General features: G+C 53.4%; 6 protein-coding genes across 6 annotated transcripts; 2 read left to right on the top strand and 4 right to left on the bottom strand.

Moving 5' to 3' along the window:
- Positions 1 to 276: 276 nt before the first annotated feature.
- Positions 277 to 1253, top strand: J4E92_005173 (uncharacterized protein; the record flags this gene model as incomplete). Its single annotated transcript, XM_051496556.1, has 4 exons — positions 277 to 309; positions 384 to 593; positions 647 to 1097; positions 1165 to 1253. 4 exons carry the CDS (start codon positions 277 to 279, stop codon positions 1251 to 1253), a joined length of 783 nt encoding a protein of 260 aa, XP_051353276.1.
- A 2679-nt stretch (positions 1254 to 3932) lies between these two features.
- On the top strand, positions 3933 to 4580 carry J4E92_005172 (uncharacterized protein; the record flags this gene model as incomplete). The annotated part of the gene is made up of 1 exon (XM_051496555.1): positions 3933 to 4580. The coding sequence occupies one exon, from the start codon at positions 3933 to 3935 to the stop codon at positions 4578 to 4580; it is 648 nt and encodes a 215-aa protein (XP_051353275.1).
- Positions 4581 to 4776: 196 nt separating this feature from the next.
- J4E92_005171 (uncharacterized protein) lies at positions 4777 to 7845 on the bottom strand (the record flags this gene model as incomplete). The annotated part of the gene is made up of 3 exons (XM_051496554.1): positions 4777 to 7525; positions 7615 to 7621; positions 7839 to 7845. 3 exons carry the CDS (start codon positions 7843 to 7845, stop codon positions 4777 to 4779), a joined length of 2763 nt encoding a protein of 920 aa, XP_051353274.1.
- Positions 7846 to 7875: 30 nt separating this feature from the next.
- Positions 7876 to 12663, bottom strand: J4E92_005170 (uncharacterized protein; the record flags this gene model as incomplete). The annotated part of the gene is made up of 6 exons (XM_051496553.1): positions 7876 to 9597; positions 10265 to 10508; positions 10686 to 11212; positions 11285 to 11342; positions 11523 to 12542; positions 12596 to 12663. The coding sequence occupies 6 exons, from the start codon at positions 12661 to 12663 to the stop codon at positions 7876 to 7878; spliced, it is 3639 nt and encodes a 1212-aa protein (XP_051353273.1).
- A 534-nt stretch (positions 12664 to 13197) lies between these two features.
- Positions 13198 to 15241, bottom strand: J4E92_005169 (uncharacterized protein; the record flags this gene model as incomplete). The annotated part of the gene is made up of 2 exons (XM_051496552.1): positions 13198 to 14493; positions 14552 to 15241. 2 exons carry the CDS (start codon positions 15239 to 15241, stop codon positions 13198 to 13200), a joined length of 1986 nt encoding a protein of 661 aa, XP_051353272.1.
- Positions 15242 to 15623: 382 nt separating this feature from the next.
- Positions 15624 to 18440, bottom strand: J4E92_005168 (uncharacterized protein; the record flags this gene model as incomplete). Its single annotated transcript, XM_051496551.1, has 3 exons — positions 15624 to 18183; positions 18239 to 18325; positions 18379 to 18440. 3 exons carry the CDS (start codon positions 18438 to 18440, stop codon positions 15624 to 15626), a joined length of 2709 nt encoding a protein of 902 aa, XP_051353271.1.
- Between the last annotated feature and the right edge of the window lie 230 nt (positions 18441 to 18670).

Raw genomic sequence — 18670 nt, 5'->3', positions numbered from 1 at the left:
CCATTGCCATGCGATTCGACAATTCGAGGACAGAAGTCCGACCCCAGTTTCGCATGATAGGCGGTAGAATTCTTCGCCCAGACATACCCTTAGAAGCTATGATATAATGGAAGCGCGGCAGAATATAGTACCCTGCATGCTATGGGAATTGGCTCAATATACATACTCCTTGCAGTACGCTCGTTGAAGCGAAGTGCGGCGCAATCATCTATCCAACGGCCTTTTATCCTGACTGTTTCGTGGCTGTCGCTCTGTCACACTACAGGAGCAGCGAAGATGGCACACTACATTGATGGGAAAGACTGCATGGTAAGTTAGTTGGTGATACAACAAACTGATCTTCGAAGAGGAAACACGATGCTGACTTGTCACAATTGTGATAGATCTCAGAATGGATCCTCCTGATCTTCGCATACTGTTTCGTCGCGGCGCGTATGTACACGCGCCTGTTTCGTCTGCGCTCGAGGTTGGATGCGTCGGATTATCTGTTGTTGGCTTCTGCGCTTGTTGCGTTGGGGTTGATCATTTGCGATACACTCACGTATCAGATGGGCGTGCTGGATGAGTATGAGACGTCGGAGAAGCTGTCTAAGGTGAGTTGTTCTTTTGATCGTCACACTCGGTGCGCGTCTAACACGTTGCGCAGATCTCATTCGCCTCGAACTACTTCTACGATGTCGGCATGGGCTTCCCCAAACTCAGCATGCTGGCTTTCTACTGGGCATTCTTCAACCTCGCTGGTCACCCGGGACTGCGCAAGATGCTCTTCGGTATCACGGCTTTTGTCGTCGCGAGTTACCTGACTATCCTTTTCGACGATACTTTTTTCTGCGGCACACCGGTGTCCGTGCAGTGGTCTCAGGAAGAGGGCGCTTGCTCCGTTTTTTACGCGCCAGAGCCGTTCATCTTGAACTTCACTCTCAACTTGGCTTGCTACCTCGCGGTCTACGCCGTTCCTGTTGTGCTCCTGATGAAGGGTGTGTTGAGGTCATCGGCCGGTGTTGGTCTTACATTCGCGCTCGGTGCGCTCACTATTGCGTCGAGCATTGTGCGCTTCGCCTGCCTCAAGATTGGGACAGGACAGGAAAACCTCGTTTGTGAGTTCACCATTCTGTGTGCTACACATTCTGTGCGCGACAAACAGACTAACAATGTCTTTTTCAGACCCTTTAAGTATGGTGGAGATGACTCTCTCAATCATTGTTGTTGCGCTGCCGGGACTCAAGCCACTTGCGAGGAATACCAAGGTTTAGATACGAGACGTATGGTGGTTAGTTATGAGGAAGAGAATGTGCGATTACCAAACATAGACTGGAGCGGCGAAACACTTTCAATTAGCCTTAATGCTCATAATGGATTTCTCAAACGGACGCGTTCTCATGCCACTTGTTACATGTTCATGTTGGGGCCGCTGTGTAAGGCTGTGAGGCAAGCCTCTAGCGGGGTCGAGTGCCCAGGTGTAAGCCATCCTACTAGCTTGGTGATGCCTTCCTTCCATCTGACCCCGAACTTTACCCCGCCATCTACCATCGCACTACATCTACCATACCCTTGGATAGTGTACAACTATCTCGTTGGCAACGATGCCTCCCGACACACATCATCATCGGTTTCGCGGCCTAGCTACGCTCAGGCGTCTGGGACAAGACGTCCGCTCAGCCTTCTCAAAGGACCCACAAGCTACATCGAATGCCTCAGGAAGCGGACCAGCCCCCTCAATCTACGCCGAGAGACTTCTTTCTGGAAATCAGATCCGTGTTCTCCATGTCCAACCGTCTTCTAGACAATCTCGACGCATAGAATGCGAACTCAAGCTCATCAACCTTGATGACGCACCTGTCTACGAAGCTCTATCGTACGTTTGGGGGGTCGACCCACCTAGCATCAAGATCGTGTGCAACGGGCAACATCTCAAGATCCGACCAGAACTTTCGTATGCTCTCGTGAGGCTGAGACTCAAGCATACCACTCGGATCGTATGGACCGACGCTCTTTGCATCAATCAGGATGACAACCAGGAAAAGAGCCACCAGGTCCCTCTGATGCGCAAGATTTATTCGCAGGCAGCGAGGGTTAACGTTTGGCTCGGTCACGGTGATGAGAGTGTAATCAGAGAAGTGTTCCGCTGTTGCAAGCTGGTCGCGAAAGCATGTAGAGAGTTCTGCTGGGAAAATGATTTGGATCTGAACAAAATTCAAACCCTTGAACTAGTCGACATTCCAATAGCCATTTTCACACCCACAGCATGCAGGGGTCTGACGGATGTGGCTTCACGCCCGTTGTTCTCGAGAGTCTGGTGCATACAGGAAGTCAAGTTAGCACAAGATGCTCTAGTAGTTTGGGGCGAGCAGTATCTATCCTGGGCGGACGTCGGCTTAACAGCGTCGTGGGTGTTCACGAAGACATTTCGCGGCAATGAAGCCGAAAAACATTTACTCGAAGACGTCTATGTAGCGAAAATAGACACTATTTACGGGTGGATTCCTGGTAGTTTGTCTCTTCTCGACACACTATCAGATTTCCGCGGTTTCCAATCAACAGACCCACGAGACAAGGTTTATGGTCTGATCGGTCTTGTTGGATATGAGACTGATAGAAATTCAGTGGTTCCAGACTACGAGAAGAGTGTTGCACGAGTCTTCTCCGATACGGCATTACACATTATCACCAGTACTAAGCACCTACTGGTCTTTCGGGAGGTATCACACCATGCAGATTACGATGGAGATGACGAATACCGGTCGTGGGCACCACGCTGGGATATTCCTAGGTTCACTATTCGGATAGGTCGCCTATCTGATATTCCTGGATACGGCCCCTGCGGCGGACGCGAAGCTCAGATCGTCGTTACAAAAAGCCCTGGGGGCGAGCAATTATGCCTCACCGGTATCTTTCACGCCAAAGCGACCGCAGTCGATAGCGTATTCGACATATCTGTTGACTCGAAGTCTAATGGACTTCAAATGCATCCCCAAGTCGTTGAGGCATACGAAGGGATCGATTGGGACAACCCTATGAGCGACATAACTTTGCCAGTGCTAGCTCGGACACTAACTGCTGGTTATGGCACGGCATATCGATATCTCAACCTGCTTGATGATAAATCACGTTCCGCCCATTACGAAGCATTCAGAAACTACATTGAATGGTACCGTACACCAACCGCGGACTTTGACAATTTGCGTAACGACGCACGTCAATACCATGAGTTGCTTGGAACTCTCAGCTGGAACCGTCGCTTTTTCCGGACATCAAGAGAAGACTACGGTATTGGGCCAGCATGTATGCGTGAGGGCGATATCGTCGTAGTGCTCTATGGGGGTAGTACGCCGTTGTTGTTGAGACCGAAAGGCGACAAGTATCTCATGCTAGGTGAAGCCTATGTCGACAGCATCATGAACGGCGAGCTCGTAAGGGAAGTTGAAGAAGGGATACGACAAGAGCAAGAATTCTGTCTCATCTAGACAAGCGGCATTACTCAGCCGTTCTGCACGTGCAGACGCTTCATCTTCGGCCACAATTATCACCCCGCGTTTCCCACACTCCAACCTCCACCATCCGCCATCTTGAGGCACAAGCATCAAGCCACGAAACGAATCGCACTGGGCGTTTTCTCGGCGAACTTCATGCCGATCAGCATCGCAGCGTCCCTCCACCGTGTTCTTTTAATCTATCGCGTTCCTGTCGCGTCGCTAATAACCCTGGCCCTTAATATGGAAAGCGGAACATCAACGCGAGGACGTCATGGGACCTCACGGGAAGTGAAAAGGACAGAACGCAAGAAATTTGGATGATGCAATATATAGCTGAGACTGGACTGCAGTACGCCGTGGACGCTACAGGCAATTAGCACACCATAACCTCCAAGATTGTATACTCAGATCGTCTGGCATTACTCCACTTTCACATACACAAATCCGACCAACTTCAACATGCGATTCTACTCGCTCCTAACACCAGCGCTCCTTGCAGCAACCGCCTACGCCAACTCAGACCCCTCACCCCCATCTTCCTCCGCCGCCGCCGACGAGCCCACGCCCGTAGGCGCTCTCTGGACCGCCCAATGGGACACCACAACCCTAAAGCCCTACACCCAACACTGCCACTCCAAAAATACCTACAACGCCAAAATCTACAAGCTTAACGAGCTCTACCCCGACCTAAAAGACGCCGCTCCCCAACTAAAAGTCTTCTACAACAAGCAACTCTACGCGGGGTCCTGGGGCGGCATCGACGTGCACGGCACCGGCCGCGAACTCATACAGATGAACATGGCAGACATGCCGTATAAAGTGCGGGAGTGGCTGAAGACTGAGATGCTGCAGAGGCATTATAGTGTGCAGGATGATATGGTGTTTTTTGCACCCGGAGCGATTTATCCGATTCTGCCGCTGTGGGTTGATGATGCTGAGGAGGCGGGGTGTGAAGGTGCGTTTGATGGGTTGGAGGGGTATAGTAATGAGCCGAGGGATGGGGCGGTGATTGGGAAGGTTGGGCATACGAATACGGGGGAGAAGGAGGTTAGGTTTACGGTGGAGGCGTTGAAGGTTAAGGCGAAGAGTGAGAGGAATGAGTTGTAGGAAGTGAGATGGTGGTGGGACTTGTCTTTTGTATTGTTTTAGTGGGAAGCTCTATGAGGGCATTCATGTTGTTGTGCTAGTTATGGTGTTCGTTCTTGTTTGACAATACATCGCTATGGGGTATCATTAAATCAATTCCATGGATTCAACGCCGTACAGAGCACTTTATATCCCGCGTGGTAACGAGGCGATGCCTTTACATGACAACATCGAACATGTGTCCTTCATGCTGTGCAGGGCAGCTCTTCGCTTTGTGTCCTACCTCTTTGCAAACATAACAAGCCAACGGAGCTTTCACCTTTGGCTTCTTGGCTGGCTTGCTTGTCTGCTCGGAAAAAGACACGTTCGCGGTACCGTTGGTGGGAGGTAGAATGGAGGGTTGATCAATTAAAGTAGGGACGTTATTGACACCTTGGCCCTCCGGAGGCGCTGGACGTAAAGCTTTCTTCTTTGGCGCTTTGATTGGTTTAGCAGGCTTTTGAGGAGCCGCGGCGTCCATGGAAGGTGCAGTGGCCTCCGGAGGTACAGCAGTGGTGTCGTTTGCGACCTTTTTTGCTTTCGGTTTACGAGGTACTGGAAGCTTAACCACAACCTTTGCGGGTGCAGGTGTTGGTGGCGGCGGTTTACTAGTCACCTCAATCTTGGGCGCAGGCCCTGTACTAGCGTGATATTGGGTTTTATTATCGGCGGTGGTTTCGACAGGCTTCATGGGACAGTCGCGGGCGAAATGGCCTTGCTCGTTACAGGTGTAGCAGGTGGCTGGTGGACGAGTCGCCTTCTTCTTGGTCTTCCTGGAAATTGCTGAATCGGTGGCGACCGAGGGCTCCACGGGCGGCGTGTTCGTTGACGAGGGTTCCAACACCTGCTCTACGTTCTCGTACCCGTTCGCATTGCCTGCTTCTGCGAAGGATTCGGCTTGTTGTTCTGCAGCAGCCTTTGCGTCACGCTCTGCCATTTCCCTGTTGAGACGCTCGACCGTCTCCTTGGTGACACGTTCTATAGTCTCCCTAGTAACACGTTCCACTGTCTCTCTGGCCACGCGCTCTAACATTTCCCTGGCCTCGCGTTCTGCCGTCTCTTTTGCTTCCAGTTCGGCGCGAAAGTTGGCCTCCTGTGCTGCGAGTACCTCGGCCTCTCGTTCTTTGGCTTCACGTTCCGCACGCTCTTGAGCCTCCTGTGCTGCACGCACCTGGGCTTCGTGTGCTGCGGATTCTTCAGCTTCCCGTATCTCACGCTCCTTCGCCTCGAGCGCAGCAAGCTCCCTTGCCTCACGCTTGGTCTTCGCTTTCGCTTCTTTTTCAGCCTTTTGTTTTGCTTCTTGCTCGGCAACCTCTTGGACTTTCTGGGCGTCTTGTTCGGAAGCGTTCAGTTCTTGGACTTCGTGACCATCTGCTATTTTCTCTTCAGCAACCTTCTTCTGTGCTGCCTTCTCAAGAGCGGCCCTCTCTTTCGTGGCCTTCTTCCGAGCAGCCTTCTTCTCCCTAGCTTCCCGCTCACGAGCCTCCTTCTTCTTTTCGGCTACTAGACGGGCAGCTTCTTGCGCAGCTGCGAGTTCTCGTGCAGCTTTGGCCGCTTCAGCCTTTTCTTTCGCCGCCTTTTCTTGCGCAGCCTTCTCTTCAGCTTCTCGTGCGAGCTTGGCTTGTGCTTCACGCTCTGCTTTTCGTCGTGACGCCTCGGCTTTGCGCTCCTGTTTCTGTCGCTGGGCTTCTTCCTTACGCGCAAGCTCTTCCGCTGCCTGCTTTGCGGCCTCCTCTTCCGCGTTGTGTGGTTGCTCTGCCTCATCTCCATTGGTTTGCTCCTCGTCCTGGTCTCGCTCGACCGAGTCGGATCCTTCCGGATCAGAGTGGCGTTTAGTCGTCTGAGGCTTCTTTCCGCCCTTGCCTTTCTTTCCCTTCCCCTTCTTTGGCGCCACGCCAGTGCCGTGAAAATTGAACGGGTGAATTGGGGATGACGCTTCGATCTTCTTCTTGCAACCTCGACAGGCAACAGCTCCACCACTTGGACAGCGATAACTGTATTCCTGTACGTGAGCGGCGCAAAACAGGCAAGTTTGTCTCCCCTTCTTCCGTTCCCACCCTAGATCCATAATGGAGTCGTCGTCGGGACGTAACCCAGCCTTCCGGAGTTCAGAATCATAATCGCGTTGCAAGCTGATGACCCATAATTGCGCCATGGCGCGCTTCTTTTCTGGGTCGACGATACGTATACCATCACCCTCTGCTTGTCGAGCCGCAGCCGCCTTCTTCAGTCGCTCGATACATTGCTTATTGATGTCTTCGATTGCCGATTTCCTGGCCCTCTCTTCAGCGTTACGTCTAGCCGCAGCTTCGAAGTTCTCGCGCCGTCGGAGCAATTCTGCCAAGAGGATTTCCTCCGGGTCGTAGCTGTCAAAGCCATCAAAGCCACCACCGAAGCGGCCACCTCCAAAGCTAGGGCCATAGCCGCCAGAGTAGTATTCGTAATCGCTGTCGTCGTCGTACTCGTACTCGTATTCGTCCTCGTAGAAAGCCTCTGCCTCTGCCCACGCCTGCTCCTGCGCCGCCCTTCGCATGGCCGCCGCACGGCGATCCGATTCGGCCTGAGCACGAATCCTCTCTGCGGATTGCTTCTGCCGCCATGCATTCGGGTTCCGCACGTATTCGGCGTGTTCCCTCCTGTAGGTGTCCCATTGTGTCCGTATACTGCTATACGACTGATCGTAGCGCGCTTTGCCTTTCGGATCCCTCAGGATGTCGTAGGCTTCTTGGATTCGTCGGAAGTCGGCTGCATCGACAGCTTCGCCTGGCGCCTTCTTGTCAGGATGATGGAGGAGAGCGAGGCGGTGGAAGGCGGTCTTGATCTCGGCACTAGAGGCTGCTGGGCTCACTTCGAGGTCCGCGTACGCGTCTGGTAGCTTGGGCTTCGCGGGGCCCTCCATGGTTGAGATGGAGTATGGATTGTCGTGGCTGGGGGGCGGGTGGGTGGTGCGGAAGAACCTTTCTCGCGGAAAAGTTGAGCGTGTAGCCCTTTGAAAACGGAGTGTAGGAACGAGTACCTGCAGCCTCACAGCGATTCATCGCTTTGGACGCTCGAAACTTCTAGACAAACGCGTCGTAGCGTGGTGGCAGGGGGCGCACGGATCAAACGCGTTATCAGGTGCTCTTATCTCCGCACTGTCACTAGTGGAGAATCTGTGGATCTGGTCTACCCCACACGCGACTCCCAGATTTGCCTGTAGCACTAAAGCGAATGCATTCCTACTTAGAACAGTTTTCTCACATACCATGGGACGAGATAGCGCCCAGAGTATGTGCTCTCACTCCACAGCCTTGACCTTACGATCACCCTCATCTCCATGCGCATACGCATAAGCATCAATGCTATGTTTCCTGAAGGCCCTCGCAGGCAACCCCTCCGCAAACATGATATCCAACTCCTCATATGTCCTGCCCTTCGTCTCCGGAAGACGGAAAAACGTCCAAACGAAAAAGATCAACGCGCCTCCACCCCAGAAGAAGCCCGTCTTGCCCTTCCAATCACCCGCAGTTGGGTTCAACATATACGGATTGATAACGTTGGTGAGGATCTGCGCGATGTAGTAGCTGATGCGAGCCAGACACACACTCTTGCTGCGAAGACGCGTGGACGAGACTTCTCCGACGATGGCATAGCAGATGGGTCCGACGGTCATGTAGTACCAGAAGAGCCAGATGATCATCATAGCAGCTTGTGCATAGTTGCCGCCGGACGAGTCGCCCGCGCCTACGCTGATGAATCCGACGATGAAGAGGATGGCAGCTAGACCACCGAGGCCCCAGAGGTAAAGCTTTCGACGGCCGATGTAGCTCATGAGCACCCACGAGATGAGTGTACCGACTGATGCCATGCCGAGACCGCCGACGGACATCTTGAAGGAGATTGAGGTTGAGACGCCTGCTTGGACGAAGAAATACGTGGGTGTGCCGCCCATGACAGAGCCGCAGATGGGTTGAGCTGCGAAGACCATGCAGGCGATTTCTGTGCGGCGGCGGTCGATGCCTTTGAAACATTGGAGGTAGGATGTGTTCTCTTCAAGCGACTTCTCCAGTTCATTTGTCCGAACCATCATCGCGACCTTTTGCTTAGCCATATCACGTTGGGAGACAGACCCAAGACGGATAAGCATCTGCTCGGCCAGTTCGAGGTCGCCGGTACGAACGTGGTACCATGGGGACTCAGGTGCCATCCAGAGGATCGCAAAGAGAGGGATCGGCCATGCCCATTGGATGGCAAAGGGTATACGGTATGCCCATTGTGTGTTGTTGCCTGAGAATGCGGATTGAACTCCAGCGGAGATGAGTTGTCCGAATGCCCAACAAAGGTTGACGTATACGGTGAGGTAGCCTCGCAGAGCTAACGGACACACCTCACTGGCGTAGGCAGGCGCCATTGTCGCAAAGACACCCCAGGGTATACCGCACAGGAATTGACCGACGAGGAGGACGGGGGCATTGGGCGCGAAGAAAGAGATGAAGATCAGCGCGCAAATGGAGGCAAGCGATACCAGCAAGACGGGACGGTAACCGAATCGATGAATAAAGTACCCATTCGCAAATGCACCGATGATAGTGCCCACGCTCACAGCATTGCTGAGTCCATTCTGCCACGATGCCGTTATCTCATATGTCTGAGTGCGTTGATTGAACTCTCCATATTTGCGCGAGAAGGACGGCTGCGCGAAGAAGGAGCTCATCAAGACGATGTCGTATCCTTCCATGATGATGCAGGTGGATAGCAACACCGACCAGAGCACAGCTTTGGGGTATTTGCGAATGGCTTGCATCAACGTCATCTCGTGCTCCTCGTCGGCTGCCGCTTTGGCCTGGTCGAAGGTAACCTCATGGTGTTCCATGGTCGCGGCCTTTTCGTCCATGTCTGCCATGATGGGTCGGATTGGATCGGTGCGTGCACCAGGTATGTAGAAGCAAGAAGAAGACAGCGGACCAAAGAGTCCGGATACAGATCTCAGGTACTTGTGGTTGTGGTGAAGTATGTGGATCTACGGACATGGCCACGGTATTATACATAGTCGGTCATCCTGCACCAAGCCGCTCCATCATCCATGCATGGAACATGGCTGCTACCCCAGGTTTTCTCCACCGGAACACATCTACCCCATGGGGTGCATGCCAGGCTTGGCCTGTTCCTGCGAAGGCCAAACTCCGGTGGAGACGTCCCTAGACGCGGCATTTTCCAGGAAGACGCGTGCGGGGCGTGACCACTCTACCGGTAGCGTGGATCCTTCACTAAGGCCCCCGATGGAGAAGCGCCGTGAGGCTCCGGCGTCTATTGTGCCGAAGAATACGAGAACTTGGCCGTTGCCAGTCATGGTACTACCGTGATCATAGGCTTGCTAGCATGACCGAGGTATTGTGAGGGCGGGTGACACGCTAAGCGGAAGCTGTAGGGAACCTGTTTCCAGGATCTACTCTTCCGATTAGATGAGATGTGGTGAAAGCTTAAGGTCGAAGACGTTGCATGATACAGACTGCATGACATTCATATTATCGCTCTTTCGTGAGAAGTCGAAGCAGGTTAATATAAGACCGCTCGATGCCCCATGTGTGACCCGCGTCTCGCGCAGAAGACGGTGAATTGGCGTCTGGACTTGATGAAATCCCAGAGCTTTTAGCTAGGATTGAGATCCCTTCTTTGGCAATCCGCACCGGAGCTGCTTCATGCTCTAGACTGCCGACATTGGCAATGTATGCGGACATCTTGTGCCCCATGCGCACATACGTCTGTACTAGCTCATCGTCCAATGGTCGGTCAAGATGGAGGAACGATGGTTCTGGTTCCTCATCTGACTCAGAGCCAATGGCTTCAATGGCTTCGGGAAGATGCATGCAGACGCAGAAGGCCCAAAGTATGAGTGTCGCAATGTAAATCGCATATGGCTCGAACAGGCTGCTACAACTGTACCTGCGAACGTGCCAGAAAAGGGCTCCACAGTGCACCAGACACAGTCTAGCTTTGCAGTGATCTCGAATCACCCATTGTAGGACCTGAATTCGCGCCGTCGCGAATGACTGTCCGCCTTCCGCATCGACTAGCGCGTCTTCGTTGGATGCAGATCCCGATACGAACCGCTGTATGGCGCTAGTGGGCGCAAGTATGATCAGGCGAGCTAGATGCAGCTGGAGGATAGTGTGGTGCTCGAAGCCTGAGTGGCGTGCGACCTTACTATTCGCGGGCCAATGCAGGACATCCAAGCTATCACAGGCGCTGTTACGCCACTTGATGGAAGACCGCGTTGTCGGCGACCAGTCTTGTTGTGTAGGTGGTGGCATATCGTTACGTCGCTGTGGCGTAGATGTTGGTGTCCATGAGTTGAGACGAATGCGATCTCGGGCCACAACATCTCGGGTATGGCGATAGATGGCACTGACAAGTAAGCCCATGCTGAACTCTCCTAGATCCACGGGTAGCCGCTTTTCCACGTAGATCATCTCTAGTGCTTCCATAAAGGTAACACTTGTAAGACGCCTTTGGTTCTGTCGAATTAAGCCTGGTTGGTCCCATACATCCTCGTGACATGGCAACAATACGTCAATATCGTCGAACTGGATGAGAGGCTTGGCCTGAAACTGATACACGAACATCGTATCGAGTGTCTGCTGCAGTCAGCTACGCATCTTTCGATAACAATAAGAACAAATTACCCAAATCATCATCCCAGTACGAACCATTGCCTCTCTGAACAGCCATTCACGAAAGTCGGGGTTTTGCTCAGGATCAGCCGTCCTTGTCAGATCGTAAGACTTCTTCGTTTGAACAAGTAGACGGAGTGTATGGCAGCCCTCTACTAGATAGTGTCGTTCTACATGGGCACGTTCTACCAGCATTTTCTTACCCGAATGCAGCATGCAAGCGATATTCAGGATACCAGCTTGTAGAATCCGTAGATCTGGGTGGGCAACGAACCGGGAACAGCTCGGGCTGTAATCGACATCCTCGTTACCTGCCGAACCTTGTGGGCCTATTCCATACTTGCTTCGGGTGAGAATAGTACTCAGCAGACCAAATAGAGATTCGCTTGTTTGGGAATGCTGCGATAGCCGTGAGTACTTTGAGCCGATAACAAAAACGGCGATTAGCAAGAGCCAGCTCCTGAAAGCATCTTGGGCGAAGGAAGACGGCCGCAGGAAGGGGAAGACTGGGTGGAAATGGTCAAAGTACTGGCGAACAGAGATGACGACTTGCTCATATGTGGGAAAGTTCGAATCGCTCAAATCGACTGGGCTATCGCGGCTTTCAGCAGCAATACCTTCCAGCAGAGATTGATAGGCTGCTGGTGGACATAATTTGTCTTCGTCAGAGGTACCAAGTGATGCAGAAGCATCATTATCTTCCGCATCTTGCAAGTCGATGGTTTCTTCTGAGCAAATCGAGTGTTGCGATCTGCCACCGAACGGGGCTCTGGCACCTGCCCCATCAACGTAGTATCTGTTTTCCGACGTCGATGTAGATATTACGGAGGCAGTATCCTTTGACTGCTGGTCTGTATCAGGTATGATCCTATTTGGATCTGATGAGTGTGATGTTGTGGTGATCGCAGGTATTGAGGGCGTTGTTGGCGCGATGGAACAAGTCCATTGCTCCACGGTGCCATTAGCTTGGCCTCCGAAGTTTGCGAGTAGTGCATCCAGGTCAATGGGGCCTGAGTATTGGGGCGATAACCAGTTCACGTCTGACAGATTTAAACCAGGCATGCCGAATGGGTCAGAAGCGAGCAAGTTGTTGTCGACGTTGCTATTCCACGCCCATGCATTGACAGAGGACTGTCCTATTGCATCGTTGAAGTCCGCTGTTCTGAACTCGTCATTGCTGTCTCGATTGACATTGTTCGGATGCAGATCTCCAGTACTGAAGGCGTCGGTGGACTCATTCGCGCCAGCATCCGCCGTTCTGCCTCGCGCGCTGCGGAGTGCCGGGTACTGGCAGCTATAACCACGTTGCAAGCACCTAGAACATCTTGGACCGCGCGAACATTTGACGCGATCTGAAGCGCATCGAAAGCACGCGCGCGATGCGGGAAGCTGAGTCGTAATGTCGCTGTGGTCATTGTGCGCTGCGATGTGACGGGTGAGGACATCACGGCGTGAGAAGGACTTGTGGCAGGAAGGGCAGGGGTACGGCCGTTCGCGCGTGTGGATCCTCATGTGTCGTACGAGGTGCTCTTGCTTCCCGAAACCGCGACCGCATATTGAACACACTGCATTCGACCGTTCCTGTGCTCCGGGAGATGTCATCGTCTGGAAAGGTCGAAGTAGATATCGTGCGGAGAGAGCATAAATATATGCCCAGGCAGCTCGAACTTGAGGTCAGACAAAGGACAGGGCATCCCAGTCATCATGATCACCCAGCCAAGATGCATGCGGGGGCAGGAGCGATGGGATCTAGTGGCAGGCGGAGGATGGCGTGGCTCATAACTGGGAAGTAATCACGGGCTTGGAAGGGTGGGGCTCGCACGGGCTGCAAACATTAAGGTCACCTTCGGTATGGCAACGATTACTCACCGAAGAAGAGAATGCGTGTTGGAGTCAAGTAAGCCCTAATAGAGGAACATATTGTTCATTTAGAGTCTGTCGACATCATCCTATACGCGCTCGAACACCGGCATAACCTCCAACGGACTCTCAACCTCAACATCCTTCCCACCATCCCACGTCTCTCCACCCCAAAAACTCTTCCACTTCTTACCACCCTCTAGTGGCGGAAGATAAACCTTCGTCTTCGTCTGGCCCTTCGCCAGCACCGGACAAATCAAATACTTGTCTCCGTACATATATTGCTCTTCCACCTCCCAAGACCTGCTATCCTGCGGGAACTCATAGAACAGCGCCCTCATAACCGGCGACCCCTTCTGATGCGCCTCCTCCATGAGCTTCCTCGTATACTCACGTAGATCCTCACGGATACCCATGTACTTCTTGCAAATCTCATAGACAGCGGGGCCGTACGACCAAACTTCGTTGTCTGCGCCGCTGCGGCAGGAGGGGCTGTCTGCGGTCTTGGGCTGGCGTGGCTCGCGGTCGCCGTGAAGGCGCATGACGGGGCAGAAGGTACCCCATTGGAACCAGCGGACGAAGAGTTCGCGGAACGCTTCGTCGTCGGGGTTGCCGCCGTGGAAACCTCCTATGTCGGTTGTCCACCATGGTAGACCTGAGAGACCCATGTTGAGGCCTGCGGCGAGTTGGTTGCGGAATGTGCCCCAGGAGGAGGAGATGTCGCCGCTCCATACGAGAGCGCCGTAGCGTTGGCTGCCGGCCCAGGCGCAGCGGACGAGATTGACGATGTTATTTTGGCCTTCGGCTTCCATGCCTTCGTAGAATGCGCGGGAGTATTCGCGGGGGTAGATATTGCCGATTTGTACGTTGGGGCCGAGGTGGTAGCGGTAGTTGTCGAAGTCGTAGTGGCGGTATTCGGGCTCTGCTTCGTCGAGCCAGAAGACTTTGATGCCCTTCTTGTAGTAGTTCTGCTTTGCTTTGTTCCATACGTACTCCCGTGCAGCAGGGTTCGTTGAATCGAAATGGATCGTTTGGCCTTGGAAGGTCATTGCCGTTCGCACACCACGCTCAGTCCGGATGAGCAGACCCTTCTCGACCATTTCCTCGTAGTTTTCTGATCGCCGGTCGACAGTTGGCCAGATGGATATCATGAGCTCGATCTTGAGCTCCTCGAGTTCTTTGACCATGGCATCGGGATCGGGCCAGTACTTGGGGTCGAACTTCCAGTCTCCTTGCATGGTCCAGTGGAAGAAGTCGATTACGATGAGATCAATAGGGAGATTCCGTTTCCGATACTCTCGTGCAACTTGGAGGAGTTCTTCTTGGGTCTGGTAGCGCAGCTTGCATTGCCAGAAGCCTAGACCGTATTCTGGCATCATTGGTACCTGAAATAGCATATGTTTAGCTCCTTACTCACCTCATGGCATGAACATTGGGACTTACCTTCCCAGTGGCATCGGCATACGACTCGACAATCTGCGCTGGCGTGTCACCAGCCACGACCCAGTAGTCCAAGACTTTGGTCGACAGCGCCTCAAAACTCATGATGTTCTTGCCAAACACCACATTGCCGATCGACGGGTTGTTCCACAAGAATCCATAACCAAGCGAGGAAACAGCAAAGGGTACACTAGCTTGAGAGTTCCTGTGCGCAAGTTCCAGTTGTGTGCCTTTGATATCAAGGTAAGGCTGCTGATACTGTCCCATTCCGTAAATCTTCTCTTTGGGATCCAGGCTTTCGAACCGGGCAGTAAGCTTGTAGTCGCCTCCATGAATAGGATAAAATTCCCGGGCTTCGACTTCCAGCGCGCTGCATTTGGGGTCGACGATATCGCGGCGGTTACGGGCGTATTCTTCTAAGAGAACTTTGCCATTGGTGTTTGAGATGGTGATCTTGCCTCGCTTGCTGATGGTGGCTTTGACGAGGCCATTGGTCAGGGTTGCTGACTCGTCGTTGCTGGCAATGTCGATGTTGGCAGAGACCTTGGGTTGGGGAAGGAGCGCCCAGTCTTCCTGTGGCATGGTGGGCATCTTGGTGGCGCGCACGCGGACTGCGTTTTGGCCCCAAGGCTCGATCCATAGTTGTTCAGCATCGTATGTGAAAACGAGGCGGTTATCCTTGGATGTGAACATGATGTTTTTATCTGAGTAGCCGTGCAAGCCTACGGATACGTGTGACTGCCCCGGACATGGAGGGGCATAGACACGTCTTTTACATTGTAGCAGCTCCACGTACGCTTACCGATGCTGCGGGTACTCGCGATTGGGAAACCCGCCATTTGCATTCCTCCGGTGGCACGTTTCGTGAGTGAAGTCATACAACATCCAAAGTGTGTGGAGAGGGGCTTCTCCATCGGAGTCTCCACCGGGATACGCGCCGTGTGCTAGCCCTGGAGACGTCGATCTGGCGGGGTTAGCCTTGGCACTGGGGATGCCTCACTATCAAACAACAGCATGTGCATGGATCCCTACACTAAGGGAACAGCTCCACCTATCGTGCTTATTGTTGTCTGGTTTACTTCCGCCAATAGGTCTGAACAAACTCATGTGCCCAGTCAATTACCCCGGCCTTCCAATCACCCAATGATTCCTCCACGAGCCCTTCCCATTCTCTCGCTGCCTCGTCTTCACCCTTGGCACCACCGACACCCTTTCCTAGCCACATACGCTCTTGGACCTTTCTTACGCTACCCTCTCTCTCAACCTTGATATCTGGGATGTTGGCTCCCTGCATGAGAGCGAATAGGTTGAGGATGAGGTTTGAAGACTTGCGCAAGGTAGACCATGCCGTGTAGGAGTACTCTTTGAAGACAAGATAGTTCGGGTGCTGCACTCCGCCCATACCTTCAATCATCTCGCGACAAAGCTTCATGGCTGGTGCAAAAGGCTTCGGGTCCCGTCCGAGAATGTATCCAAAGTCTACGTGGAAGAATGCACCCGATGGTGCGAGCAGGAGATTGTCGAGATGGCGGTCGCCGACACCCAGGAGGTACGTTATTACACAGTAACCAGCGCAGGACTTGATATAAGTGTCCATTGCCTCCTTCCGAACGCCGAGTGGGGCGCTGTCGTCGGGGTTATTAGCGCGTAGGTAGGCAAGTAGGGAGCCTTTGTGCTTCTGGCACGCTGCTGCAATACTCATCGATGGGACAAATTGGAAGGCGCCTGCGGAGGTGGATGTAGCTAGAATACGATAGGGTGTTAGCTTGAGATCCAGGTTCTCCTTGCGAAGAAGTCGATCCATCAATGTGATGATTTGAATGACGAGTTGATCCTGCCGTAGGTCATCGCCAGTCTTGAATATGATCGGATACGGGTTTGACGTGGTCGTTTTGAAGGATAGTACCATGGGCAGTAACGAAGATTTCAGAACATTGCAGTCTTCTGTCGATATTCCCGTGATGTATACGGAAGGATCGAGAGGCAGAGGTAGTGGGTCGAAGTTAGTGAGCTCGTTCTTCGGGTCAGCAATCGCCTTCTTGAGACGGGCAAGCTTAGTAGGTCGATCTCCTCCACCAAAGCGCACGTCTTTGGATATTTTGGCCAAGATAGTGAGGAGCTCGCCTTGACGCTGGAAGGTCTTGCGGGTCTCAACACCTTCAGGCGTTTTCTCCAGCTCAACCATGAAGTCGTATTCGACCTTAGCAAAGAGTTCACGATGTTCTGGCTCCTGGTCGGTGCTGAAGTCGCTGATCTCTACCATGAGATACCAATGTAAGAAGTTGCCCAGTGTGAAACTGTTGGCTGCGCGAGTAACCAGGAAACGCGCCAGTGACGAATCATCACCTTCGCCCGGTGCTTCATACTTGAGTGCTTGCACTAATTGTAGAAGGTAGAGCTGGAGCTCTTCGTCGTCGGCTTTCTTCAAGCGCTCGACAGCGTAGCTTCGTACTACGGGGTGGTCGAAGTGGGGTCCAAGGAGTTCGAGCGCGTCGTCGACATCTATTTCTGCCCATTTATCGAGCAAGGGTGCAGCTTGCCGGGCTTCTCGCGGGTTCTTCCAGTTCACGCACTTGACGAATTTGGTCAAGGCCCGCTTGTCGCGTAGCAAGAAGTATCTGAACTTCCAAATATCGTCTCGTTCGTGTGATGTGATCTCCTCGAGCGGTCCCTTAGAGAGCAGCAGGTTGAGCTTATCTCGAACGTGTACGTTGGGCTTGCGATCGCGGTCGAGTGAATCGGTCTGCTGGCTGCGCATCAACTCGCGATGCTTGTCTTCGGCAGGGTTCACTCGTCGGCCGACTTCAGGGTCGTAGATCTTGATGAGCCGTCCTGCATCCGCATCACCGTATCCAATACCGTCGATGTCAATACCCGGTCCAAATGACACTTCGGGTGGAGGTCGCAACCTCACATCGGCTTCGGCTGGCAATCGCAAGTCTGATACGGGGGGCGGTGGGTATTCGACGTCGGAGAAGACGATGGCGTGGTCGAAACGGGGCAGTTCGATGTCGAGATAGAAGAGTTCCTGGTCCTCGCTGTCTGCAGAGCCGTTGGTCCCGTTTGTCTTGCTCTGGCGGTTCAAAGCCGCAGCCTCGGCCTTGAGCGCCTCTTTCCGTATTTGCATCATCTTTTTGTATACCAGGCCGTCGAGCCAGTTGTTGGTCGGCAGGTCGCCCATCTCCTGCTTCTTCAGCAAGCCCTCGAGCCTCTCCATCTCGGCAACCTGCTCGTCCACGGTATCCTCCTCCACCTGCGCTTTCCTGCTTTTGCGCGCCGGCGGTATTACCCACGGCGTTGTAGTGTTGGTGAGGCCATCTGCTGCCTTGAAGCGGTGTATGCGACAGCGTTGCCGACCTTTGTGGAGCGTGTTGTCGTTGTCAAAGAGAGGTATTGTCGTGCCACCAAAGGGCACGGCATGGAGACTCGAGTCGGTGTCTTCGGCGGGTGACAGGTCCCATACTGTGATGGCTATCTGGGCGGAGGCGGGGAGGTTCGCATACGTCACGGGTAGCTGCAGCCATTCGTTCCAGATGCGCGCGTTCTTGAAGGACTTGTAGGCGGTTTGGACGGGCACAGTGAGGGGCTTGCTATCTGCCCATATCTGCGCGGTGACGTACAGCTCAAAGTTTGGGCTACACTCTGGTCAGTACTCCACTCTCCTCTCTCACCAGGTGAGAGGCGACCCACTTGATATTTGAAGCTCGGTGCCTAAGGTCCGGCCTCTTCAACAACACCGAGTACGGGATGGGCTTCTGGTTCCCATCAAGACGATCTCTGCATTACTCAGCACATATCCAGTTATCCAGTTATTCTACGAGGCTGCCTACATTCGGACATGAACCGACAACTCGGTCAGGTCAAGAGACGTCGCAAAGTTGAAGGCCTCCATCGTGCGCGGTGGGGAAGCTGATGGCTAGGGCATGCCATGGGTGTGAGGCTTGTGAAAGTCTTATCACCTACCAGCACATGACAGGTTTCGAGGTGGCTAGCGGGAACGCCCGTTCATGGCATCGTCTGGCGGGGTGAAGGAGAGACACTTGCACTGCGCACTGGATGAAGCTATGCGGGTCAGAAGCTCCACAAGCCGACGCGCATGCAGGGGTCCGCGAATGGAAAGAG

Source organism: Alternaria infectoria (assembly GCF_024043175.1).
Source record: "Alternaria infectoria strain BMP 0036 chromosome Unknown scaffold_7, whole genome shotgun sequence".
NCBI lineage: Eukaryota > Fungi > Ascomycota > Dothideomycetes > Pleosporales > Pleosporaceae > Alternaria > Alternaria infectoria.
Note: the sequence above shows the minus strand (reverse complement) of the source record. Positions and strands in the feature narration are given on the sequence as shown.